Genomic DNA, 27,488 nt, shown 5'->3' on the forward strand with positions numbered 1-27,488 from the left:
GATGCTGTTTAACGATTATGTCGGGAGCCGCTCGGCTGACAATCTAGACTAACAATATAAACCAATACAAAGCGAAATATACTACAAATTGCACAAATACTAAATGCGATGCCATTCGCTCGCAGAGGTTTAAATGACGCTGATGGCGTGTAGGAACATTCACTGATAACCATACATCTATAATAATAAACCCTTAAAATTTAGTGCTGTCGTTAACGGTCTACCACTGTAGATTCACGTACCCTCCTATAATCTTAATTCGACGTTATCGCTAAACAGTATTCTGAACTAGTAATATAGAGCTGTCTAGCTGGATGTCGGCTAGTATTTCACTCAACATAATTTTTAAACAAAAGTTATGAACCATCTTCATTTCAACAAATGGCGATTCGGAGCTCGTCGGGATGATTTTAAGCGAGTGGCCGATACGCAGAGTCACCCAAGAGTCTTTAGATGTCTGTCAGCAGAGGCAGGCGGCGTTTCTGGACAACGGAGACCACAGTCACGCAGCACTGGTCACACTAAGTGCCACGATTATGTGGCAGCTGCCACAAGGTGCCATTTCTGGGTGGCACAGTGGTCACTTTCGTGCTGCTTACATGCTACTTACACGCCAAACAGGGACCGCACTCTTACAGGAAATTTAGCAGAAAGACGCGCCTCTTAATGACCTCTGATATGTTTTGTGATTGGCCAGATGCAGTTCGATTAGCTCTGAGTTTGTTTGCTCATCCTACGTATCCCGGATGAACCGCATTTCAACCTGAACCTGAATTTCAACCCGAACCTGAATTTCGACCTGAACCTGAATTACAACCCGAACCTGAATTTCGACCCGAACCTGAATTACGACCCGAACCTGAATTTTGACCCGAACCTGAATTGCGACCCGAACCTGAATTTCGACCTGAACCTGAATTTTAACTCGAATTTTTGCATACCTGCGAGGATTTTACAGACTGTTTTTTCAAGTAATAATGATTTCAGGTTCAGGTTCTGGTGACACTATAATAGCTCCATAGGAAGTCGAGAGAGGGGAAGCGTGAGAAAAATCAGAAGAGACAAACGCAAGAAAACAGTCACAGACCAAAGACGGGAGTTCAGAAGAGGAATCTACACCCTTTGTTTCGAGTATTTCATTATGGAAGGAATCGATTTTCCTTCGGTGAGGCAGCTGCAGTTTTTTCCTTCCAATGCCGTTAATGATCATACATAAATGTATTTTAAATGGTTCAAATCTGCTTTTTAAATTTTATGTTCAAAAACTAAAATAGACGTATGATTAAAGTTTCCAAGATATAGAGTTCGTGGTTTCCTTTACCATTGCCGTTCTGGCAGCAGTACAACAATGGCAACATTTACGAAGTACAAGCCGATCGGAATGAGAGAAACGTAATAACGAAAAGGAAATGTTGAATTTGGTTCATCCATCTCTGTAAAAGCAAACACGCCTCATTAACACTTTTTATGAATAAGGAACCAAGTTCAATCTCCGAGTAAGAAGCTGCGAACAAGTAACCAAATCGGAAGCTGCGAAGAAGTAATGAACTTAGTTACTTCGTCACAGATTCCGATTCGTTTGGTTACTTGATTTAGGCTACTTTTGATTTAGAATCAAGAAAATCCCTAAAACATGATACATGGGGGAGGAGAACTTTGTGGAGAGGTCGAACTCTGTTGGCCAGAGGTGGTGTTGCCAGAACCGGTGTAACAGATTCCATGTGTTATCATTAATTACTCCACCAATGTTAATTTGATTTCAATTTCAATTCAATTCAGTCCAATTGTAATTCCAGCTGGGCCCATCGATTTAAGGATGGATTTAAAGCAGTGGCCCACGTTTAAGTACAGAAAGCAGTTCTGATGAAGCCAGCAACGTATTGTCGTCATTTAATATTTCATAGCACCAAAGAAATGGCCTTTATAGGTTAATCATTAATATATTATAATTTTTTTTTACTTACATTCAAGATGTACAGACCGGAACTGTTTGAGTTTGAAGGCATCCCTATGATCCACTACGTTACGGACAACTGGAAGAATGTTCAGAACTTCAAGGCGAGACCAGATGACATCCTCATCGCCACTTATCCCAAAGCCGGTATGCTTTCCTTAATGGCTTATCTGATCAAGTGTTATTGTGGCTAAAATAAATGAATGACTTGCAAAGCAAAGTGCTACACAGCCCACAAAATGTCAAAATCATAGAAGTGATTAAATGTATTACTCAATAGTGAGAATAAAACTAGGGCAAACATGTCAGTACCCAGACAATGATCAGTGCACATTCATCAGATACATGTTAGAAAGAAGTTAAGGACGAGGAGTCTGACCAGGATGACATCTGGACCCAATCAAGGAAAGAATGGTAATTAATTGGGGACATCCAATTACAGAGATGGAGCCAATGCAGTGGATGGAATTATAGTCAAACACATCTAGGTTTATGCAAGATATGTAGATATGTTTGTATCTATACAAACATGCATGTTAAATTCACCCTTTAGCTGTTTTAATGGCAGATGTCTATATTAGTGATGGGCCAATCCAGTGTTTTTCAGTTCCGATCCGAGACCGATATATAACTGGCAATACCGATACAAATACCGATATAAGGGCTCTTTAGTTCAGGGGTTCTCAGCCCATGACCCCCATTTTCTTGTCATTAAATCGTGACCAGTTTTATACAGTACAAATATTATAACTAATTAAAAGGGTAAATTGGTGGTTACCATGGTAACAAGATTGGTTTGCATGCTGGGCTCCAGACAAAGATTACTCAAGGAGCCAGTCGGTCCTAAAAGGAAAAAAATCAGGCGACTTTTTCTAGGCTCCATAATAAAATACAAACTAACAAGCATTGCAACACACATCAGATCAGCTGTTATTTAGGACCTCTGTCGTCCAACATGTCTGGTGTCTTTCTCTTCCCTGTAACTGTGGTTAAGTTGGTTTCATGTTTGCATATTTGGAATTAGACATGTTATTTTAAATGTACTACTGTCCTTAACATTACCATGTTAATTACCTTAACATGGACGGTGGTCGTAAAGTCCCCAGAGCACGGGGCACTCTGTTTTTCTGAAATAATTTAAATATTTTTAAATGATCCTTCATGAGAGAAAAACAAGTTGTATACATATTAAGTGCGCATTTTGTCAAATATTTCAATAGCTTTTAAAATGTCATAGGACAGTACAACCTTGGTTTGTGGACTTATGATGGACCGTTTAAAAGCTATTGAAATATTTGAAAAAACTGACCACCACAAATTAGTGCAAGGTATAAATACCATCCTTTTAGTTGTAGGTTATTTAGGATGCACTTAAATTTCTTTGGTGGTCTTAGATGGACTGTTTAAAAGCTATTGAAATTATTGCAAATTATTAAAATGATTGCCTTTACGACCACCACTTGCATCCATATTAAGGTCATTTGTAGACAATGCCTTAGATCAGGGGTGGCCAACCCGCGGCTCGCGAGCCGCATGCGGCTCTTTGCCTGGTTTCGTGCGGCTCCCCAGCCGGTCCGCGGGCTCACCTGCACTAACGGGGCGACACACTGCTACATTTTCGTGGTGCGCGGTTTGTTTACAAGCCTAGCGAGCCCCTAATACTTTTAAAATCGCCGTAGTGGAAAACACGCATTTGACTGTCTTCACAGCTAATAATTTATCACCCACCCCCCGCTCAGCAACTTACACTCGCGCCCCCCCGCTCAACAACTTACACTCGCCAATGCATGATGTGGCTCTTTGCCGTTACACAGTACAAAAAATGGCTCTAGGTCTCTGGCGGGTTGGCCACCCCTGCCTTAGATGTTGGAGTGGTCTTCTTTCGGCAATTCCCGTTTAGGGGTGGCCAGGTGACAGGAGTACATTTAAATTAACATGTTTTTTAAAATATATCTATTCCTGATGTAAACAAAGTTGTAGATGTTTGTCTTGATTGCCAGAAATAAGAATTTGCATATTTTGGTACTTTTAAATTGGTTATTGTAGAAAGAATTCCGAATATGTGAACGTGAAACAAACTTTACCAAGTTTCCTAGTATGCATATGAGGGACTTTTGATCCCATTAAAATTAACTTAAAACTATGTACAGTTAAAGGAGTGTGTCCTCTTATAGTCCGACAGAGATGTAGACTTTGTGGAAAAAATCCGATATTTTTGTCTTCACTATTTTCAACAAGCTAACGCTTAGCGCTAAAGTGTCAGCTCGGCTTCGCTGCTTCACGAGTCATGTGATCGGATTCCCGCCTTTGTTGATGGGCACAGACTAAGATGTGAGTGGGAGCTACATCGTTTAACTTTTAAAATTCAAACTCAAAAGAAAATGGTGGATATTTTTCCAATAACAATCCTCACCCATAAAAAAATAATGCTGTCGCCACTGGCGAGTGAAATAATTATATTACTCGCAAATTAATATTTATGGTCGCGATTGCGTCCATTTTAGTCGCAGTCTGGAGTCCTTTATTCAAGATAAAAGACAAGTACAAAATTAGAAGAGTAGACTATTAATTTTTTTACAAGCTGATCGCAACCCACCCAGAATGAGCAGGCCCGTCGCGATGGGGCAGGCAAACCAGGCAATTGCTTGGGGTCCCAAGCTGGCCTGGGCCCCCAGACAACAACAGGTTAAGAATTAAATGCAGCGACAAACTGTGAGCCCCCCTTTACATTCTCAAGGTCATGAGCAATGACACTGTTCTCAGAATCCCCCTCAAGGGGGCCCCTCCCACCAGCTGCTTAACACTAGAGCTCCTAGAGAAGCGAAAAATTTCACAGGGCTTGGTAGGGTCCATGTAGCCCACTCCCCTGCTGTGAAGGGATTAACGCCCATTGTCTTGGTAATGCGGTGGAAGCGGCTCACCCCCAGCTCATACGCCTGCCAAAGCACAAGCTGGCTCACCCCCAAGCTCATATGACCAAAACACCAAACGTGATACTTCACGAAAAAGTTGAAGTTACAAGCAGACTGTATGTTACCGATACTACAACAAACGGCAGAAAATTTGTAGACTCGTGTTTCAAAAGTTACAATTCAATCGCACGTAGAGACGACAGTTTCTCGAATGAGTCCCGTCAAACAATAAAAATAAATAAAAATGTTTGAATCTTGCTCTTTGTATATTTCATATACTATACTATATAATATTTGTTGTAATCAAACACTTTCTGTTTCCGCGTTTGAATTCGCGTTTGAAAAGCTAAGAAATTATATGGCACAATTAGCTTGATGCTAATGTTATATAGGAAATCCCATATCATTGCTAGCGAAAATTAGCATGGTCGCGTTGCATCACTGCATCACTGATAAATGTTGTGATCTAAACAGCAGGCTGGAAAAGGAGAGGAAAAGACAGGAAAACAAATTCATGTGCTCTCTATCTATCTATCTATCTATCTATCTATCTATAGCCTATTTGTGTTAGAAGCATTTGTGTTTCTGCTTGTTTGTGATCTAAACAGCAGGCTTGAATCTTGCTCTTTGTACATTTCTCATACTATCTATCTATCTATCTATCTATCTATCTATCTATCTATCTATCTATCTATATTTGTGTTAGAAGCATTTGATAGAAGCATTTGTGTTTCTGCTTGTTTGTGATCTAAACAGCAGGCTTGAATCTTGCTCTTTGTACATTTCTTATACTATCTATCTATCTATATTTGTGTTAGAAGCATTTGATAGAAGCATTTGTGTTTCTGCTTGTTTGTGATCTAAACAGCAGGCTTGAATCTTGCTCTTTGTACATTTCTTATACTATCTATCTATCTATATTTGTGTTAGAAGCATTTGATAGAAGCATTTGTGTTTCTGCTTGTTTGTGATCTAAACAGCAGGCTTGAATCTTGCTCTTTGTACATTTCTTATACTATCTATCTATCTATATTTGTGTTAGAAGCATTTGATAGAAGCATTTGTGTTTCTGCTTGTTTGTGATCTAAACAGCAGGCTTGAATCTTGCTCTTTGTACATTTCTTATACTATCTATCTATCTATCTATCTATCTATCTATCTATCTATCTATCTATCTATCTATCTATATTTGTGTTAGAAGCATTTGATAGAAGCATTTGTGTTTCTGCTTGTTTGTGATCTAAACAGCAGGCTTGAATCTTGCTCTTTGTACATTTCTCATACTATCTATCTATCTATCTATCTATCTATCTATCTATCTATCTATCTATCTATATTTGTGTTAGACGCATTTGATAGAAGCATTTGTGTTTCTGCTTGTTTGTGATCTAAACAGCAGGCTTGAATCTTGCTCTTTGTACATTTCTTATACTATCTATCTATCTATATTTGTGTTAGAAGCATTTGATAGAAGCATTTGTGTTTCTGCTTGTTTGTGATCTAAACAGCAGGCTTGAATCTTGCTCTTTGTACATTTCTTATACTATCTATCTATCTATCTATCTATCTATCTATCTATCTATCTATCTATCTATCTATCTATCTATCTATCTATATTTGTGTTAGAAGCATTTGATAGAAGCATTTGTGTTTCTGCTTGTTTGTGATCTAAACAGCAGGCTTGAATCTTGCTCTTTGTACATTTCTTATACTATCTATCTATCTATCTATCTATCTATCTATCTATCTATCTATCTATCTATCTATCTATCTATCTATATTTGTGTTAGAAGCATTTGTGTTTCTGCTTGTTTGTGATCTAAACAGCAGGCTTGAATCTTGCTCTTTGTACATTTCTTATACTACCTCTCTATCTATCTATCTATCTATCTATCTATCTATCTATCTATCTATCTATCTATCTATCTATCTATCTATCTATCTATCTATATTTGTGTTAGAAGCATTTGGTAGAAGCATTTGTGTTTCTGCTTGTTTGTGATCTGTGATCTGTGACTTCTGGGTGCAGAGACTTTCTGGGTGAGGCTGCTGCCTCAGTCTTGCTCTGTGAATTAACATAATAAAGGGTGATGTTTGGCTTTGCTAATTGCTGGCAAGAAGGAGAAGAAGGAGGGGTGATGTCCTCAGAATCCTGAATTCTCAGGAGCCCTAGTGTTAAGGCAGGCAGACACTGTCCTGGCAGACAGCCAAGTTTTAGACGCCGGCAAATATGAAACTTAACCATGAAGCGAATTTATCCATCAGGAAGCCAAAAGAGAAAACAAAAGAAGGAAGAGGAACACAAAAAAACTAGTGGTGGGCCGTTAACGGCGTTCGTTAATTTGATACTCTTATCGGGCGATATAAAAATTATCGCCGTTAATATATCTACTAAATGGGTAAGCAAACTATGATGACTTTCAACTTGACAGTTTAGCTCGGCTGTATTCCTAACCAAATTGCACAGTAGGGGCGAGAACGAGTTTTCAAACCTGTGAATTAAAAATCGTACGTGTGTTTACATGGATGCAGCCACGAAGTCGCCAGGTTTGCTTCATGGAAAATTCATTTTTAGGAACGTAAAATATGAGCGGAGCTCGGAGCGGTCGTTTTCTGCATAGTCCTAGCGCTAGATTCGTCGCTATTTAAATATTTATTTTTAACCGTTAAAACTTCAGAGGACCAAACCGGCTTTTGAAAAAGTCCCCCCCAAATTATGTCCGTGAGATTAAATGTACTAAATGTTGGCTTACATTTCAAATCTCATGTTTAGCTGAATAAACATGTTATCAACCCCTTTTAATGTAGGCTTACAAATTCATGTTTAACTGAATAAACTGTTGAACACGAGTAGCCTACATTTTATTGAGCATGTTTTTTTTTTCTTCAAGTATCAAAGTAGAACAGCTTCCTCAAGCAGTCATTGATGCATTTTGGAAACAGGAGATGAGCCCCTGGTCTAATGCACCCTCTGTATTAAGAAACCCTATCTCAAAAGCTGACTTGGTTATTACTTGGGTAGCACACATGAGCCATTTTAATATAGATTAATCTAGATTAATTTCAAGATTTCAGTGAGATTAATCTAGATTAAAAAAATTAATCTATGCCCACCCCTAAAAAAAACACAAGACAGTGGTAAGTGATGATTTACACTGGATAAATTAGGCCTACCTGTACAAATGGTGTAATTTAGCAGCAGGTAGGCTAAAAACAATATATACGTCCCGGGTAATCCCATACTTAAATCTGCTATGTTCAGCTACAAGTAGTAAATTTGTAAAGTAGTTAGTTTGAGGTGTATATGCTGTGGTTCTTGAAGGTGGACTGCGGCCGGATATGTGTTTTTTTTTTTTTTTTTTTTTTTGGCCGGAGGGGGGTTTGGGCATGAGATTTCTGGTGTGGAGGTTGGGGGGGCCCCGGTTGGTGTCTTTGCTTGGGGCCCCCAAATACCTTGAAACGGCACTGAGTGAGTCCACAACCCACTAGTTGAGAATCAATGTTTTAGTTCATCACATTTCTCAGCCAGCTACAGACTGAAGCTGCTGGGGGTTGAAGGTAAACTGTGGAATCCGGATCACTGGTGCGTTTCGTGTTAACGTTACGGCGCGTTTATTGTCCAGCTCAAACAGCGGACTGGAAAATGGATCGGTAAGTGGATCGGCCACATTTGCCCAATATCCGATACACTAAATTGTGTCAATATCGGCCCCAATACCGATAATGTATAGGATCGGTCCCATCTCTAACTTTAAAAACGCCAAATTTACGAGTGTTTGGCCATGTGGGCCAATATTGGGGTCAATGTGAGCTTCAGGTGGGCCCTGTATGAGCAATGATCCACTGGCCCTACATGGGCCCCTTGTTTGTGTGGGATAATGATGGGGCCAAGGTGGGCAACAAGTAGTACCCTTATGGTTAACTGCAGACACCCGCTTTAGCCCCATTAGGGGCCCATATGGGTCCCATGGGCAAATCTTTATAAGGCCCACATGGGTTGTGCAAAGGGGGCCCAAATATCAGCCCATCACTACCATGGGGCTCACAAGAATGTCAGCTCACATCACGTTTTCTGTGTAATTCAGTTTTCTGTTCTCTCTGTGTAAATCATGTGTGTTAAATCATAAATGTTTAACATTCTGAACTAATTAACAGGTTAACTAGCTCAGCTAGTTAAATAACTCTGGATCACAAGTTTAACTGAAACGGCATGCACGTTATGCCATTAAAAATAGCATTAGGCATATTTAATGCCACTTCTGTTTAGGACATGACTTACTATTAACTGTAAAAATGAATCACTTAATAACTAACAGTACAATTTTTTACCAAAGCCTTTAGCAAACATTCTCTAAATCTAACTAACCAATTAGTGAGCTAACCTAGGTGACTACTGAGTAGTCTAGTGTTTGCTATGGTAGGTTAACTCACTAGCTTAGGCTAGCTAGCCTAGCAACATCGAAAAAGTGCACTTATAGTAACTGATCTGGGTTACTATAGATGATTATCTACAGTTAGGAAAACTACAGTTAACCATATCTAGGTTAGTTACGTCGAAAATGTGTAAATGTAATGTTTAACATGTTTTAATGTACATTTTTCGCTGATTATTCATTTTAGCCATTACAAATGAACTGCTCGTGGTCTACCTTTCAAAACTAACGGCTAACGGTTGTTTTTGCTATTAGCAAGGTAGCTAGCTAGCTTGGTTAGTTTTGAATTAAAGATAATGTTAGGCATCATATCCTCAATTATTTTTGTAAATTTGTTCTTGTACACATAAATAGCAAATATACAGAATCTGGAACAGAGACTTACCTCAGTGTGTGATGTCTCGAACGCCGTTAAAAATCTTACTTTCTGTCACAGCGGGAGAATGTTCTAGACTTTCATGGGGGAGGGGCCACACGAGGTGAGGTGTACTGGGACAACGGTTAATTCCACAAATCAGATACAGGTAAATTAACCTTTTATAACTAACATTTTGAATGAGATTAGTTATTAAAATTGCTTCACAAGTTAAACTGAAACAGCATGCAATTTATTGGTTTGTGTGCCCAAGAAATATGCAGTTCTGCCATTCTTTTGCATGAGCTGAGGTATAAAATTATGTAAATGTCAGTTTGTTTTGTAGCTCAAATAAAAAAATTTGGATATGTTTTAAAAAATAATGCCCATGTGGGACAGAAGTCAGAAAGGAGAGGGCTAAAACTGGTGGAGGTCAAAAGCTCTCTTACTGTTGAGGAGGAGACTGGGGATACTAGGGCCCACAGCTACTGAAGGGATACTGGGGGATTTGATACAGGAGAATATAGCTTCAGAGTTGATACCCACTGTCAGTAAGGGTTGCCATCTAGGTCTGACAAAACAAGGACACACAGGGTGGCGAGTGTAATCTGTTGAGTGGGGGGGGTTGGCGGCGGACGCAAGTTGTTGAGCGGGGGGGGGGGGTGAACGTGGTTTGAACTAACCTAGTTTTTTTCTCAGCTAGTACTTGTCCACCATCAAATGCACCGTCCCTTGCCATCTGACACACTCCAGAATTGGCCCAGATGAAGGAGTCATGAGTACTCCCAGGACACTTGGCCACAATGTCCATAAAGAGGCCTTGGTGATTGTATATTACTTGTATATTCAAAGCAGAGAAGCCTTTACGCCAGATGTAGACTGGGCTCAAGAGGCTGGGAGTGTGTATAGGGATCAGAGTGCCGTCCACTGCAACAACTTCAAGAATGTTTACAATTGCCTGAAACCCAATTTTGGTTTTATGTAATGCATGCCTAATCCTTGAATTGGAGATGACTGAAGAGGCTACGCTGGTGGATGGGAAATTTAAATATAAGAAACTTCCAAATGGAAGTACAAACACAAATGGTGTTATTTGCACTTTATGTAGGAAGGAGTTCGCTTATCACAGGAGCAATTCCACCCTTCGTTACCACCTCAACGCAACCCAGATAGCAAAATTATTCTGGCCCAGATGTGGCCCACTTGCCACATTTTCATCTGGCCCACTTGCCACACTGATTACCGGGCCTTAAGTGGGCCACTCCCGGTTGCCAGATTTGGGCCACTCCCGGTTGCCAGATTTGGGCCACATGTCAGCCAAAAGAGAAGCACACATTTGGGCCAGATGTGGGCCACAAGCTGACTACAAGGTGTGGGCCATATCTGGAACAGATCTGCACCAGACTCATTTCAGTAATAAAACTATTCTGGAAGCACAAAATGAATGCAAACACTGGAATTAGTGCAAAAGAATTTAATTTATTTAACACTCAAAACAACCTCCTCCTCCTTCCAGATCACTGTCCAATACAAAAACATTGGATTGATTTACATAACAGTATTTGACAACATTCAAAAGTTACAATTTTGGTGTGAATCTCACACACACTGTCTCTTCTGCCGTAGCTTCCTCCATCCTTCTCTGTTCATTGCTAAATGTAGCCATATATTAACGTAGAACTCAATTTCTTGATTTGTGGCAGGTCTGGTGAGCCAATTTCTTCCAACAGCTCCTTTGTGGAAAACAAAGAGCAAAACAAAAAAGGAGATTGTTTAGTAAAGCAAGTGTTATAGAAGCTTATCACCATTTCTAATCAAATTGGAAACATTATATTCAAAAACACACTACTGAGCTCAAAATGTGTATTTAAATCTACTTATTTAAATTAGCTGTTGTCTTTTATCCTTTTTAAAATGAAAAATGTTAACCATGCAAGATAAACCTATTCACACTCATGCTGAAGTTACACACTTCCTTTATTACAGCTGACACAAACATTTTGCTTTAACGCATTAAGTAAATTTCAAGGAATTAATTTATGGTAATCAAACAAGTCAGTAGTACAATACAGCACCTACCAGCAATCACATCTTTTAGGAACAAGCTGCTGAATGCTATTTTCCCATTTATGTCCCGCCAGTTCAACTTCTTGGCTAGAGTTAGCCAGTTTGCTTCATGATTCGCCACACAGTATCCTTAATAATAACAATGTCAACACAAGCACATTAATCAAGAATATAATTTGTACATAATTTTCCTGAAAACAGGCTATAAAACAAAGATAAAACATTGAAAAAGTCAAGCACAAAACAATACTTGCTTGAAACAAGCTTTGTAAAACAGATTTAAACAAATCCAAGTAATTTTAGATGAAACAAACACCAAGGCCTCAAAATGAAATTAATCACAAAACAAAAGTATTGTCCCTTTTAAATATTAACAGGTGGTTGCTGATTTGCCAGGCTAGCCCTTTGCTCTCTCCTTGCCTGCCTCCCACCTTCTCGATCCATGGATGGGTGTTGCCATCTCTTCATCCACATTTCTATTTCTTGGGCAGCAGCCTTCATCGTAATTCTGTTACATCTAACTGCACCTGGAAATACAAAATACGTAAGACATTGAGCACAGCCACCTTTTCACCTTCACTGCCACACCTGACCCACATCTTAACCACAAGCACTATTGGGTCATTATTGTTGCATTACACACCACCATTTAATGTGAGAAATGAAATTATAGAATGCAAGTCAATAACCATTTTAAATAAAATTCTAAGTGTTTTAAAATATTACTGGTGTGATGGCTTAGATAAACGTTTGTATGGCAAAGTTGCATTTTCAAACAAATGCTCACATCAAAAAGCAGAAAGTATACCTGTGATGCTGAGACCGGTACGGCATCACCAACCTACCTGGTATTACATCAGCCTACTAGGTGAGAGGGGAATACGTACCTGATTAGAGATTACCTTGTCAAGACATCGGATCTGTAGACGTATAGACTGATGATGACTTACTAAATTAATTGGTGTGGAGATATTTGTTTTCCAGAAGAGCGGCCTTTTACCTGGAATTCGCCGCGGGAATTTTGGGTATAAATTGGGGCTGGTAAAAGGGGGAGGGACCAAGGGGAGTGCATTTTAGTTGAAGGCCTGTTGGAAACTTGAGAGAGCTGAAAATAAAGCAGCGACTTTTGATTATAATCGACCGCCTCCAGTCTTCCTTGATACAATTGCCTAAGCCTGCAAGGCTACACTACCACACATGGTGGCAGCGGTTTCTTTTAGAACCCCACACAGGCGGTGTTGTGAGGACGAATAAGGGAAAGATATTCTCAAGATGCCGCCGAGGAAGCAAATGGCAACTACAAAAGATGCTAACGAGGGCGATATCCGTGGGGAAAGGGAGCTCCAACTGCACTCCGAGATTCCAGACGGAGAATGCTCGACAACGGAACCGACGGAAACGGAGAGCGTAGCTCAACTCAGTGAAATGTTGCATAGTTTTATTAAGCTTCAGCAAGCACGAGAAGAACGCCACGAGAAGCAAACTCAGAAACAGGAACAAAGATGGCGGACGCTTCAACACCAGTTCACCCAACTCCAGAGTCATATACAGGGGGAACAAGAGCAACCATCAGCAATGGAGGGCGAAACCTCACAACAGTCAGAAGTCCCAGCAACGTCGGCAACACTACCCGAAGTACAGATTATCCATCGTGTACAACGTACGGCAACACACGACCCAGCACCGCTGAACCAGCGACCGATGAGCAAGGGATGGACAAGTCCGAAGATGCTCCCGTTCAGGGAAGATGAGGACATCGAACATTACCTCACGACCTTTGAACGTATCGCACAAGCAGGTAGATGGCCCAGAGAAGATTGGACACTACATTTGGTACCACTCCTCAGTGGGAAGGCACGAGCAGCATATGTTGCGATGGATATAGAGGACACTGCGGATTACGAGCAGGTAAAACGGGTACTTCTACAAAAGTATGAAATTAACGCAGAAACGTATCGACGGCGATTTCGAGATAATGCAGTTAAGGATGGAGAGACGCCCAGGGAGTTACAAGCACGACTAAAGGACCTGTACGACAAGTGGATGATGCCAAAGCAAAAAACAAAAGAAGAAATCGGCGACGCAGTCGTAATGGAACAGTTCCTACAAAGCATCAACCCTGAAATAAGAACATGGATTAAGCAACATACTCTCACTACATCAAGACATGCAGCCGAATTGGCGGAAAACTATATAGCGGCACGACAACCTAACAGAAGTGTGCAATTAGGACAACCTAGCAGCGCGACCCAGGGTAAGCCCAGAGAAGCTTATAGATCATACGCTAGTCAATACAATGAGTACTGCAAATAATGCACCACATATGAAAACGTATAGCTACACTAATAGACAGTACACGACACAGCGGCAGACACGAGACAAACCCCCGATAGAATGTCACGCATGTGGACAGAGAGGGCATAAAAGAGCAGTATGTCCATTACACACAGGCAGTAGTAGCACACGTCTTTGCCATAGACCACATAGTACGATGACGGAATCATCCCTGAACACCGATACAACAGTCTGGGTGAAAATAAGGGGGAAAACGTTTAAAGCTCTAGTGGATTCGGGCTCTAGTCAGACGCTAGTTAGGGAAGAGTGTCTGAACGAGCAAATACCGCTGAATACTGCTACATTAAAAGTACGCTGCATACACGGAGATGAACAGGATTATCAGACAGCGGACGTGAGCATAGACATTAATGACCAGACCTATCTTTTAACGGTAGGAATTGTTAACCAGTCCCCATATCCAGTTATATTGGGCCGAGATATCCCGGTGTTAGCAGAGTTGCTACAGGGAGGGAATAACGAAGCTGAAGTAAGAGTAGTGACACGACTACAGGCTAAACTGGCAGCGCAGCAACACGCTGACTTTGGCGAACTGCCATTTCGGGAAACCGAAAGAGTTAAACAGTCCAGAAATGACAGGCGGAAAGCGAAAGTAAAAGGCACGACTGTTAAAGAATGCCTACCTAAACCCTCGATAGTCGACTGGAATGATTTACCTAGCGACATCGCAGATTTACAGAAACGCGATGCGACGTTAAAGTCTGCGTTTGAAAAAGCGAAAAACGGAGGTATACGAAGCGACATTAAGGGGCAAGAGCAGTTCGTTATAAAAGACAACAAGCTGTATAGGCGTAATGACAAGGGAGAACAGTTGGTAATACCCAAAAACGTCAGGACAGATATACTGCAATTAGCTCACACGGTACCATGGGCAGGACATCTAGGGCAACAGAAAACATTAGCCCGTATAGCTAGCAGATTTTATTGGCCAGGATTATACACGGACGTAGTGAACTTTTGCAAATCATGTCCGGATTGCCAATTAACCATGCCGATTAAAAAGGGTGACAGAGTACCGTTGATTAGCCTACCCATTATTGATGTTCCATTTACACGGATAGCAATGGACATTGTAGGCCCACTAGAAAGAAGTAGGTCAGGTAATAAATACATTCTAGTAGTGTGTGACTATGCCACACGCTACCCAGAAGCCTTCCCACTCAGGAAGATCAAGACTAGACAAATAGTTAATGCGTTAATGCAACTATTTTCCAGAGTAGGCATACCTAGAGACATCGTGATGGACCAAGGCACCAACTTCACATCTAGGCAGATTAAAGAAGTCTTTTCATTACTGGGCATAAAAGGAATTAGGACCACTCCATATCACCCACAGACTGATGGGATGGTCGAAAGGTTTAACAAAACACTGAAGTCGATGCTGCGCAAGTTCGTGTCGGAAAATGGAACGGACTGGGACCAATGGCTCCCATACCTACTCTTTGCGTATCGAGAAGTCCCGCAGTCATCAACTGGATACTCACCATTCGAGTTACTCTATGGCCGCCAGGTGAGGGGACCGTTGGATGTCCTAAGAGAAGCCTGGGAGGGAGACATGCCAAGAGAACAAATGAGCATCTTGTCCTACGTGCTTAAGATGAGAGAGAAGTTGGATAAGATGACAGAGTTGGTAAATGACAATATGGCTAGAGCACAGCAACAGCAAAAAGCCTGGTATGACAAAACATCCAGAAGTCGAAATTTGATGCCAGGCCAAAAAGTATTACTGCTGCTACCAACAGTGGACAACAGCCTATTAGCAAAATGGCATGGACCATACGAGGTCACGAAGATCAATTCAACCACGTACGAATTGTACCTACCTGATAGACGCAAGAAGACACAAACATTCCACATCAATCTACTTCGACCATGGAAGGAAAGGCAGGAGACAGTGGCAGAGCAATTATGGGCCCGAGTTGTCGATGAGGAGGAAGAGACAGAGGAACAGTACTTCCCCACAACATCTGACATGACCATCCCCGATGTAAGCCATCTAACTGCAGGTAAACAGAAAGAATTACAGCAAATTATACCAGAGGCCCTCTTCAGTGCACGGCCGGGACGCACAGAGGTGACCCAACATCATATTCGCCTGCGAGCACCAGAGCCGATTAGACAGACTCACTGCCGAGTGCCAGCACGCCTCATACCACAGTTGAACGAAGAGGTGGAGCACATGTTGGAGTTAGGGGTGATAGAGCCTTCACAAAGCGAATGGTGTAGTCCGGTAGTACTGGTACCTAAGAAGGATGGAGAACTTAGGTTCTGCATTGATTTTTCAAAACTGAACAGCATATCTGCTTTTGATCCTTACCCAATGCCCAGGATTGACGAACTAGTCGAAAGGCTAGGAAAAGCCAAGTACCTGAGCACGTTAGACTTAAGTAAAGGATACTGGCAAATACCTTTAGCTGATTCAGCAAAGGAACTGACTACGTTTAGATCACCTAGTGGACTATATCAGTTTACTACTATGCCGTTCGGACTCCATGGAGCAGCAGCAACATTTCAGAGAGTCATGGACCAGATACTGCGAGGAGCAGAAGCCTACGCGGCAGCCTACATTGATGATGTAGTCATCTTTAGCTCATCATGGCAGGAACACAGAGACCACCTAGCCGATGTCTTCAACAGAGTCCAAAAGGCTGGATTAACCATCAACGCAAGGAAATGTCAGCTAGCCAAGGCGGAAGTTTCCTATCTCGGATACGTTCTTGGTGGAGGGATCATCAAGCCTCAAGTGGACAAGGTCCAAGCAGTGATGGCGTGTCCACCTCCGACAACCAAAAAGAGGGTAAGATCCTTCCTGGGCTTAGCAGGGTGGTATCGTAGGTTTATACCTAACTTTGCCGGGAGGACAGTAGCCCTCACAGAACTTACCCATAAGAATAATCCCCAGAAGGTCAAATGGACATCTGAGTGTGATGCAGAGTTTAAGGATTTGAAAGCCTGCTTATGCAGAGAACCAATACTGCAGAGTCCGGACTTTAATCAACCCTTCATTGTTCAAACAGACGCATCAGGCGAAGGCCTTGGCGCAGTACTCCTACAAGGGGATGGTCAAGAACGTAGACCAATCTTGTATATCAGTAGGAAACTCTTCCCACGGGAAACGAGATATTCTACTGTTGAGAAAGAAGGATTAGCAATTAAATGGGCACTGGACACGTTGCGTTATTACTTAATTGGCAATGAGTTCGTCTTGGAGACAGATCATGCAGCCCTGCAATGGATACACAGGATGAAGGATAAGAATGCACGAGTCAGTCGTTGGCATTTATCCTTACAGCCCTTCAGGTTCCAGGTGAAGTACCGAGCAGGGGTACAGAACGTCACCGCGGACTACCTCTCTCGCCACTCAGGGGAGTGACGATCTTAAGGAGGGGGGTGTGTGATGCTGAGACCGGTACGGCATCATCACCAACCTACCTGGTATTACATCAGCCTACTAGGTGAGAGGGGAATACGTACCTGATTAGAGATTACCTTGTCAAGACATCGGATCTGTAGACGTATAGACTGATGATGACTTACTAAATTAATTGGTGTGGAGATATTTGTTTTCCAGAAGAGCGTATGCTGCACCTGGGAGAACTTTGATTGGCCCACCCTGATGAGCGGCCTTTTACCTGGAATTCGCCGCGGGAATTTTGGGTATAAAGTGGGGCTGGTAAAAGGGGGAGGGACCAAGAGGAGTGCATTTTAGTTGAAGGCCTGTTGGAAACTTGAGAGAGCTGAAAATAAAGCAGCGACTTTTGATTATAATCGACCGCCTCCAGTCTTCCTTGATACAATTGCCTAAGCCCGCAAGGCTACACTACCACACACCAATTATTACATTAGTTGTGTGTTATGAAGCTCCATCTTTCTGTTTATGCCCCTCCAGCCAGAGTTGGTCATTGTACATCTCATGATCTCTCTCCAGGAATGTTTGGATGTGAAAGACACTGTCTGAAGTCCTTCGGTGATCTATAAATAAAAACAGAGTTAGATAAATAATAAGAAGAAATAATAAATCAAGCACAAGTAAATTACATCAACAACTGCTGGCAAAAATAAAGGAATCATTACACAAGGCTTTTCAACATTTTGGCTTTGTGAAGACATGACATTAAGCATCAGGATAGAAAACAATAACAAAAACCTTCAAAATTGAAACAATGTTGATGATAGCTCAACACAAATTTGCAGACTAGTATTTTCTTTTAACATTTAAGCAACTGATCATAAATTGAAAGAAAACTATGGCAACACCTATTTAAAATCAAATATCAAATTAAAAGAGATGACACTGTGTTTGGAAATAGCAGAATAAGCTTGTTGGCATAATATAGCTTAGCTAGATCAAGATTTATATTCATTATATGAATTAGCTACATTAGCTAGCTAAACCCCTTTGTGTCCTTTTGTTCTCACCCCCCAGCAGCTCGTCCCTCTTATAAATAAAACTTGTCCTTAAAGTGGTCACGATAACAGACTATGTCTGTAGGACACGCTAAGTTATCACTAAACTAGCGATAAAAACAAACAAAGAGAGAAAAAGTAAAAAGTGGCTAAAAACAGTACACAGACGGAAGATAAAGTTAGCTAGCTAGCTAGCCGTTAGCAAGCTAGTCTAGAGAACAAAGAAAAATAATGACGCATAAAAAAAATGCATACAGACAAATTTAGCGAAAGTAGCACTATCTTAAAGTACAGTTAACCAATTGTAAAGCTTAGCAAGCCTCCTTGTCAATGTTCTTTTGGGCATGGAGAGAAACTTAAGTCTTACCTTGTGCGTGCGTAAAACGTGTATGTCGTCCGTCTTTTCCGGTGTGGTCGGAAGTGCAGGTAGAGTGTTGGGTGATTGTGCTTTAAACTTTCAGCACGAACTTCAGCCAATCGACTCGCACTTTCAGCATATGTGCTGCCTTAATGTTTTGTCACGAGTACAGCAAATAAAACTAAAAGGTAACAAACTAAATTAAATTTAATTAAGTTGGCTTGACAAAGCATGTGGTACCTTTAATTACTATAGTCTTTTTAAATCAAATCAAATATTTATATAGCGCTTTTCACAACACATGTTTTCACAAAGCGCTTTACAGGATTTACAAGTTTTAACAAACTTTTTTTTTTGTTGAGTTTTTGGAGTTTTTTTATAATGTATTACGGCCCAGATCAGTACTGAGGCATGTGGGCCAAATAACAGTTTGTAACATGTGGGCCACTTTTGGCTCACATGTAGGTAACACTGCCATATCTGTGCCAGAAGTGGGCCACATCTGTTTTGCAACTTGTGGGCCAGATGTGTGTTTTCAATATGTGGGCCACCTCTGGCTCACATGCGGTTTGCGAGGCCCGACAGTGAGCCACCAGTGCCATATCTCAGCCGGGAGTGGCCCACATCCGTCTGCTATCTGGGAAAACATATTGGGGCTAACACGCAGGTCAGTAATGATAACTTGGCTGCTAAATGTATTCCTAGTACGAGCAAACAGTGTCGCCAGTCAACACTCGACCACATGTCGGGGTTCAAGTTAAGAAACAAAATGTCAAAGTCCACATCAGACAAATTGACCAATTCACTGGCGAGATGGATTGCTGTGGACTGTAGACCGCGTCCGCCGTTCGTGGAGGTTCGTGTGAGGTGGTCGGAGTCGCACGCTACGGTCACTCGCCAAAGTATAATCCAGGCTTTACGAGAAGTGCTGCAAATTGTCAGCTGATGCAAGTTACGAACTGCCATCCAGAAAGACAATGTCAAAGAAAATCCAGCAGCTGTATGATGAGGAAAGGGAAGTAAAACAGGTTATTGTGGCTCTGACTGGGGATCACTGGACCTCTGTTAGCAACAAGAATTATCTTGACAGCTCATATTATAGATGATGAATGGAAGTTTTTCTTATTCTTCCAATATCCTGAGCAAAGCTCCCAAAAAAAAAAATCTTTGGTCAGAATTTCCAGTGTTCTGTTTACTCTGGTTTCTGCACTCATCTATTGGTCTATGTAGTAGACTGGTGGAAAAATAAACAAGATGTTGAAGTTTATGCTTATGTTCATTGATTCATTCATCATTCAAACTTAAATTAATATTTCTCATGTTAAATATTAAAATCGTTAAATATTAAAATCTCATGTTAAATATTTCGATTAATTACAAGGCTTGTAATTAATTTGATTAATTTTTATCGCGTCATATATATATATATATAGTGCTTTAGTAACAGTAATATATATATATATATATATATATATATATATATATATATATATATATATATATATATATATATATATATATATAATTACTGTTACTAAAGCACTGCATGATGAAGCAGTGCTTTAGTAACAGCCAGTGGCGGACCTAGCAATTTGGGGGCTCAAGGTGAATTTAGCTAGGGGGCCCTTCAACATTAATTTGCGAGAAATGTTGGCTAGTCAGGGGGCTCCTACAGTGGGCTGCAGTGCAGTGCCTCTGGTAACAGCATGCACACATTTAGATACATCATCTTTGCTTAGTCCGTGGGCATCACAAACAGTCTGCAGCAACCCACTTGTGGCATAAAATTGGAGGGCTGCATCGTGGGGCTAATAGGCCAACTTGTAGCCATTTCTTTGCAAAGAATACATAAATTGTGAAAGTCTGAAACGCTATTAACTGCATGATGATGAACGGAGAGATTTAATTAAATATTGGGAACATATCAGCTAATGCTAAATAATTCAATGTAGTAGGCTACATTTGATTTTTATTGACACGTAGTGTGGTATATGCGATGTAAAGAAAACAGGCTACTAGGCTAATTATACACATAAACGCAAATGTTGTAATGCTGTGCTTAAAATCAGCTCGAGTGAAATTAGCAGCCACTATCCCTTTTGAGGTAGAACTGCACGTGAGCTTTGAGTTAATGAATTTGAGTTATGAATGGGTCCAAATATTCTTAAGTTACGAACGACTATAAGTACGACGTAAGTTACAAAGAGTTTTGGGAAATTTAAGAATATTCGTAAGTACGAGGTTACGAAGTATTTAGAGTTATGAACGTTTTGGAAAACGCACCGCTGATCAGTCACTGATCAGTTAAAATACATGAAGTGGTACCTGCCTACTTCCCTGAATGGAGATAAACAGCAGCAACATTACAAAACAAAACTATAAATCCTTGAGAGGATGTTCTTTATACTGACCCTGTCCTTACCATCTAAAAAGGAACAAAACTTCAGATGATATTTCTCATTTCAAAACAAAGATGTTACTTGCCAGAGGCACCTGTGTGCCATCCAGGTACTTGGCCCCAAACTGTTATGAATTCAATAGTGATGAGTCTGTGTTGAGACTGTACTGCTCTTCAGGTTCCTGGTGGCCGGGCAGTCATGGCCGGGCGGTTAGGGAACTGGTCTTGTGACCGGAGGGTCGCAGGTTCGATTCCCAGACCTGAGGCCATGACTGAGGTGCTCCTGAGCAAGGCCCTAACCCTCAATTGCTCACTTGTATAAAAATGAGATAAAAATGTAAGTTGCTTTGGATAAGGGCGTCTGCCAAATGCCATAAATGTAAATGTTTAATTGTGTGTGTAAAAATATCTTTAGATTTTTCAGCATGGGGGCACTAATCTAACATCAGCCAGTCCAGTCTAACTCCATAGGAGAAAAGTCAGTCCTAAGCAGAGGGAGCAAGAGAATGAAAGAATGAGAGAAGAGACAGATAAGGTGCGATAAGCCCTGGAGCCCTCAGCTCTGTCACAGCGATGGGTAGGCAGGATGATGAAGGCCGATGCTCAGTAGACTTTATTTCAAGACAGCTGAGCAGTTAGCACTTGAAACACGTATAACACACGTAGTAGTATGTAGTAGTGAGACTAAACAGTAAGTGGACTCAACAAAGACGAGCATGGAACACAGTCTAGACACACATTAAATACCTGACACATAAGATCCCAAGTGTGACACATTACAATAACAAATGAACACACGTACGCATGACCACATCCACAGGAAATACATAAATGGATACAAACGGATGCAAACTATGCATACGCATGCCTGAAGGGAGTGGTCTGGGGCTGGAACGTGACATCGTCCTCACGTTCTACAGATGCATCCTGTGCACATCCCACCACAACACAGAAAACAATCACGGAGACATTCAGAATGGTGGTCTCATAAACCTATGCTTTCCCCCTCTCTTCCTCTCCCCTGGTCTTTTCTGACAGGCACTACCTGGGTGTCCTACATGCTGGACCTGCTTTACTTTGGCAACACGGCACCAGAGCGTCAGACCTCTCTGCCCATCTACATGCGAGTACCGTTCCTGGAGTCGGCCTTCCCTGTGATCCCTACAGGTCTGTGGCCCCGCTTTCGGTGGGGCCATTAGAAATGTAAAGAGTAGAGGTAACCTGGCTGACTCAGGGGTGGTTGAGGCTGGACACAAATGCAAGTTTTCATGTTTATTACAAAAGCCAAAAAGACAACTACAATTAAGAAAACATCCAACACAGATAAACTGAGCAAGACTAAAGACAACAACCATGTAATACAAACTGCAACTACAAACACATCAATGAACAATGACATGGACATTTTAAATATACTGCAACATAGGCAAATAGAGGCACAAACAAACAAACATGCATACTTACAAACCATAAAGTGAGTAGACAAACACAAAGCAAAGAACAAGACAGGTAACTGATGCCTCTACAGTACTGAACAGACAGATAACCCTAGGGCTGCGTTTCTCAAAGTGTGGGGCGCATGGGTATTGCAGGTGGGGCGCAAGCAATTGGGAGAAATGAATCTTTTTAAGCCTGTCGTTTTAATTCCTGTTCGTTTTGCATAAGCCCCCGATGTTTAAAATGTCTGCGGAACAGTGTGAACCAGGGCTAGATTCGGCCCTTTAATGAATTTGTACCGCCGCCCCTCCGGTTAACAAATGATCAAAACAGAAGTAGGGGTTATTTAGGGTTTATTGACAAGAGTATAGCCATGCAGAACAAGGATAAAAACCAGGTAGAGGGATAAAAGATGTAATCCAATAGCAAGCTCAAACATTCCAGCACAGCACAACAGCAGCACAGGTCAGGCAAAAGAGTGTTACCAAAGAGGTAATCCAAGAGATGAAAAACCAAACAAACTGGTTTTAACCATGAAGACAAACTGCAATCAGACAAAATGTTTGGTATGCTTACAAAAAAAAAAACACAATATGCAAGGTGTATGGGGAAAGTTCGGGTATTTATTGGAAGTGTAATAAGAAACAAGTGGGAGCTAATACTGAGGGGAATGGGACAGTCAATAGAGGGAATTCTGGGAGTTGCAGTCTCCTTGGTTTAGCTGCACGACAGGAACAAGAAAATATATGTACATTTTTTACGTAGTGTGATGCAATCAGTATCTAGTTCTATTATTTTTTTTTTACTTCATGCAGGAGTGGAACTGGCAGACAATCTGCCCACCACACCACGCCTTATCAAAACCCATCTTCCTGTTCAGTTGGTGCCCAAGTCCTTCTGGGAACAGAACTGCAGGGTACTGTATGGACACCGTATAGACTTGCAGTGTGAACATTTACCATCATAGAAGACTAATTGATATTTGATATCATCTATCTTGGTTATCTGTGTGTGTGTGTGTGGCTGTGTGTGTGTGTGTGTGTGTATGGTATATGTGTGTAATGGTTAATCAATGATAATAGTCTCTTCCAAACTCGCCAGGTTGTCTACATAGCACGCAATGCCAAAGACAATGCTGTGTCCTATTTTCACTTTAATCGAATGAACATGGGACAACCAGAACCAGGAGACTGGAGCACTTTTCTGAAGAATTACATGGATGGAAAGAGTGAGTTACTGCTTCTACAGGGACCTGTGCATCTGAACTTTTAAAAAGCTGAAATAACTCTCATTTATATATAAGTAATGCTTCATCTTCCATTTAAACTTTTTTTAGGTGTTTATGGTCCTTGGTATGACCATGTGTGTGGATACTGGGAGAAGAAGACGACGTACTCAAACATTCACTATATGTTCTTTGAGGACATGGTGGAGGTAAAGTATCACATGCAGGTTTTTCCAGGTGATGGTTACATCTAGGATGAAGATAAGCTGATCTTTACATCAGCTGCACCATTTGAGTTTGGTGTTCATTAGTGTGGTTCAGGATCTGACAGTCTGGTCCCTGTTTGTCTAGGACACTGGACGTGAGGTGGAGCGCTTATGTTCCTTCCTCGGTTTATCTACTCCATCAGAGGAGAAGGAGAGAATCACCAAATTCGTTCACTTTGACTCCATGAAGGAAAACAATATGACCAACTACTCAGATGTCAAAGTCATGGACTTCAAGATCTCACCATTTATGCGCAAAGGTTAATATGCTATGAACCCCTGTGGGCTGCTGAGTAAATAATTTGTGCATTTAGATTAGTGTTAATTAATCTGGAAGCTTCTCCACAAGATGTTCTTTCCTGCCTGTCAGTAATTTTAACCTATGTGAACAGAAAGGAATGCTACACACTAAGCATGTATATATCTGGAATGGAATGTGTGAAGGGTGCAGGTGTCACGGCCCACCACTGACTCCTCCCTTGGTTCTGTGTCTTTGTGCATGAGTGTGGTTTGTGTCACTATAGCCCATAGCCACGGGAAGGTATTTTGCTTAGGGGGTGCTGAAGGGGGGGGGGGGGGGGTTGTCACAGCAAATATGCAAATACAAGCCCTATACTCTGAGTTTGACAGCAAGTACAGCACACAAGATACCTATATACCAGCTATTTAACAGAGAAATGCACCCTGCACAGCGACAGGACAAACCACTGTCCTACATTCTTTCTGCAGCTGCGCCCAGGTGTCTCATAAACCCCAAACGTAGCCTTTCTCTCAGGGTTGGCGTTAATGAAAGTCTTCATTAAAGCGTGAATGTCCAAACTCTCCAAAATGTGACTGCACATGCATTTGTCAAACCAGCTAGAGTTAAATGATCGAGAAACTTTCCTTGCCAAAATGTCTTGCAGGAAAACTGAAATTAGCTGGCTGGTGGGGCTTTTCAGCCAAGGCTAAGTTAGCTGACCTTGTTGTGCTAGCTTCTTACTCCCGGCCGTTTAGCTCTGCTGGAGTGGGCCTAACATTTCTTATATTCAAGCTAGAATGAGCTAAGCTTAAATCAGCAGGTCCACTTTCTGACATTTCGCTGCCTGAAAATTTTTTGTTTTGTCCTGTGTTCATTAACACTCCATAGTCCCAAGTTGCCAGAATGATTTCATCTATCCATTGCAGTGAACATGGATATAATCAATCGCACTATTTCTGCTGTCACAATAACTTAAATACAGTGTTGTAGTAAAGTTGTAAAAAAGGTGAGGATTTTGTGTGTTTGCTGGGTTACTGTTTTGAAAGACTCGCAATTACTGCACAACCAGTCTTGTAGTGCGAATGGCACAAAAACCTGATGACTGAAAAGTCGTGTAGTGTGAACCTGGCATTAGTGCCACCTCTATGAAGGTAAATCTGTTGCAAAACTTGAGTGTGAAGGACATGATTTGAGCTACAGTTAAGGAGCTAGTTTATTTTTGTTAACCATCTGTTTAGTTTCCCTTCACATTTTCTTAGATAGGCCAACTCTATTATAATAGCTAAGATAAAGTAATAACGACATTAAAACTCAAGCTTTCATCAAGTGACTTTCTCCATCATATTTTAATATTGATGACAATGCCGTTTGCTGTCTTTCCTGTATTAGCAAAATTGTGCATAAAATAAATTGATTGACGATTTGTGGCCCACAGCAAGCCCCCCCCCCCCCCCCCCCCAGTACACGACAACATATGTGTTGCAAAATCAAGGCGGGCACATTTGAAGTGTAAACTTTAGATTACAAGTTGTCGAAAAAAAGCTTTCAATTTTTTTGAAATTTTACAAATACAAATTCTCAAATCATATCCTTCATGCTCTCATCTTTTGCAACAGATTTACCTTAATACAACTGTCCTTTATTTCTGTAATGCTCAGGACCCTATTTCTCCCCTTAAATAGTTCTCCTGTTCACTTTCTGCTTGCGAACTATTGCCTCTTCATGTGGATTATTAAGCTTTTCTGTTTACTCTGATCTCTTGTTTACCCACGTGACTTTTGTCCCCAGGCTTAGCCTCCTGTCTAACCCCTGGATACCAGTTGAACTCTGCCCTCTTGATACAGACTTCGACTGTTTGACCACACCTTCGCTGAATGTGCCCTATTCTGTCTAAGCGTCTATCTGTGCTCCACGCTTGGGAACACTGATCTGGCTTCTAGCATTCAATTTTCAAATAAAACTTTAGTATTTGTATCCTTGTCTCGGAGAAATATTGCATTCTGTGTGTCTCAATTTGTCGCACCTGTCGTTTGTCTCGTTACCATTACGTGTTGCACTTGTTCCTTGTTTATGTAAAGTATTTAATGTGTGTCGACGTTGTGCTTGTCTCATCTTTGATGTAGCCCAGTCCCTGTTAGGTGTGCTATGTGTTTGTTCAGTCTAGCTGTGTTCATTTTTGCTAAGCACCAACACACTGTCATTAAATAAACATTCTGTGTAAACCGACGCCTCCACCTCGGCCTCCTGCCTCCCTCACGTCACAGTAGGATTGGGGGCTGGACTCCAATTGTCTGGCAGCAGTAAACAAGAAGTATGAAATCATTATAGCAGATTATGGGTTGTGATGGAATCACTGTGTGTGTGTGTGGGGCAGGGGGAATTCAAGTAGCTTCTCTTTGCTTCTTTCAGATATTTTTTTTCTCTCCATTTTTGTTTCCTCAGGGAAAGTTGGTGACTGGAAGAATCACTTCACGGTAGCCCAGAATGAGCAGTTTGATGAACTCTACAAACAGAAGATGAAGAACACCACTCTACAGTTCAGGACAGAAGTTTAGAGCACCCTGAAACATTCATATTTCATCACTTACATGGTGACTTTATTCAAGGACTCATTTATATGTATGTTTGTATATATGTCTGTATAGATAGATAGATAGATAGATAGATAGATAGATGACACACACTATAAAATATGGTCATGGTGAGCGAGTCTTGCTGACTAGGGGAGATGCCCGCACACCCCTCCACACACACCTACAGCCACACCTTCTCTCTTAATCAATAGAGTACTGACCTCATCAGGTTATGTACCTGTGTCTTGTTGACCCTGCACTATTTAAGCCCACATGTCCTGCTCATCAGCGCTGCATATTATATGGAAACCCAGAGGGAGAGTATGAGTACAAGAGTGCATGACATCTCATATGTCGTCCACTCCCAGCGTGTTCCTGTTCTCTTGTGTGTATGTTTAGCACTACTGCGCATCGAAAGTGTTAATTGAGATGGACAATAAAGATGCAGCATTACCTCCTTTGCCTCCTTCATTACAAATATAATCTCTTTTAAAGCCGAGTTTAAAA

The 27,488-nt window shown here is 41.2% G+C and overlaps 2 protein-coding genes and 1 long non-coding RNA gene across 8 annotated transcripts in view; 2 read left to right on the top strand and 1 right to left on the bottom strand.

Moving 5' to 3' along the window:
• Window positions 1-1,066: 1,066 nt before the first annotated feature.
• Window positions 1,067-27,434, top strand: LOC143512619 (cytosolic sulfotransferase 3-like). Of its 2 annotated transcripts, XM_077003168.1 has the most exons (8): window positions 1,067-1,165; window positions 1,972-2,101; window positions 22,278-22,406; window positions 23,492-23,592; window positions 23,778-23,904; window positions 24,013-24,110; window positions 24,253-24,427; window positions 26,851-27,434. In XM_077003168.1, the coding sequence occupies exons 1-8, from the start codon at window positions 1,142-1,144 to the stop codon at window positions 26,961-26,963; spliced, it is 897 nt and encodes a 298-aa protein (XP_076859283.1). In that variant the 5' UTR covers window positions 1,067-1,141; the 3' UTR covers window positions 26,964-27,434. The 2 variants fall into 2 exon arrangements, with proteins under 2 accessions (XP_076859283.1, XP_076859284.1); XM_077003169.1 differs by lacking the exons at window positions 1,067-1,165; window positions 1,972-2,101 and adding an exon at window positions 9,773-9,823.
• LOC143512618 (cytosolic sulfotransferase 3-like) overlaps window positions 1,067-27,488 on the top strand; it is a 50,622-nt gene continuing 24,200 nt past the window's right edge. The window contains exon 1 of the mRNA XM_077003167.1: window positions 1,067-1,165. Coding sequence (XP_076859282.1) covers window positions 1,142-1,165 — 24 coding nt within the window. The 5' untranslated portion in view covers window positions 1,067-1,141. The remainder of the gene's footprint in view (window positions 1,166-27,488) is intronic.
• On the bottom strand, window positions 11,114-19,008 carry LOC143512622 (uncharacterized). 5 transcript variants are annotated; one of them, XR_013130498.1, is made up of 7 exons: window positions 18,851-19,006; window positions 15,900-18,048; window positions 15,561-15,618; window positions 15,303-15,341; window positions 12,153-12,248; window positions 11,734-11,850; window positions 11,114-11,387 (listed from the first exon to the last, which is right to left on the bottom strand). It is a non-coding gene; the product is annotated as an uncharacterized LOC143512622 (long non-coding RNA). The 5 variants fall into 5 exon arrangements; XR_013130499.1 differs by having other exon boundaries at window positions 15,303-16,076; window positions 16,205-18,048; window positions 18,851-19,008; XR_013130497.1 differs by having other exon boundaries at window positions 15,303-15,618; window positions 18,851-19,007.

The sequence above is a fragment of the Brachyhypopomus gauderio genome, chromosome 4, assembly GCF_052324685.1.
Source record: "Brachyhypopomus gauderio isolate BG-103 chromosome 4, BGAUD_0.2, whole genome shotgun sequence".
In the NCBI taxonomy this organism is placed as follows: domain Eukaryota; kingdom Metazoa; phylum Chordata; class Actinopteri; order Gymnotiformes; family Hypopomidae; genus Brachyhypopomus; species Brachyhypopomus gauderio.

Bases quoted from the DNA above. Each gene is read 5' to 3' on its own strand.
- LOC143512619 (XM_077003168.1), top strand. From the start codon at position 1,142: ATGGAAGGAATCGATTTTCCTTCG. The intron at 22,407-23,491 runs GTCTGTGGCCCC...TACTTCATGCAG, and splicing joins CTTCCCTGTGATCCCTACAG to GAGTGGAACTGGCAGACAAT. The intron at 24,428-26,850 runs GTTAATATGCTA...TTGTTTCCTCAG, and splicing joins CTCACCATTTATGCGCAAAG to GGAAAGTTGGTGACTGGAAG.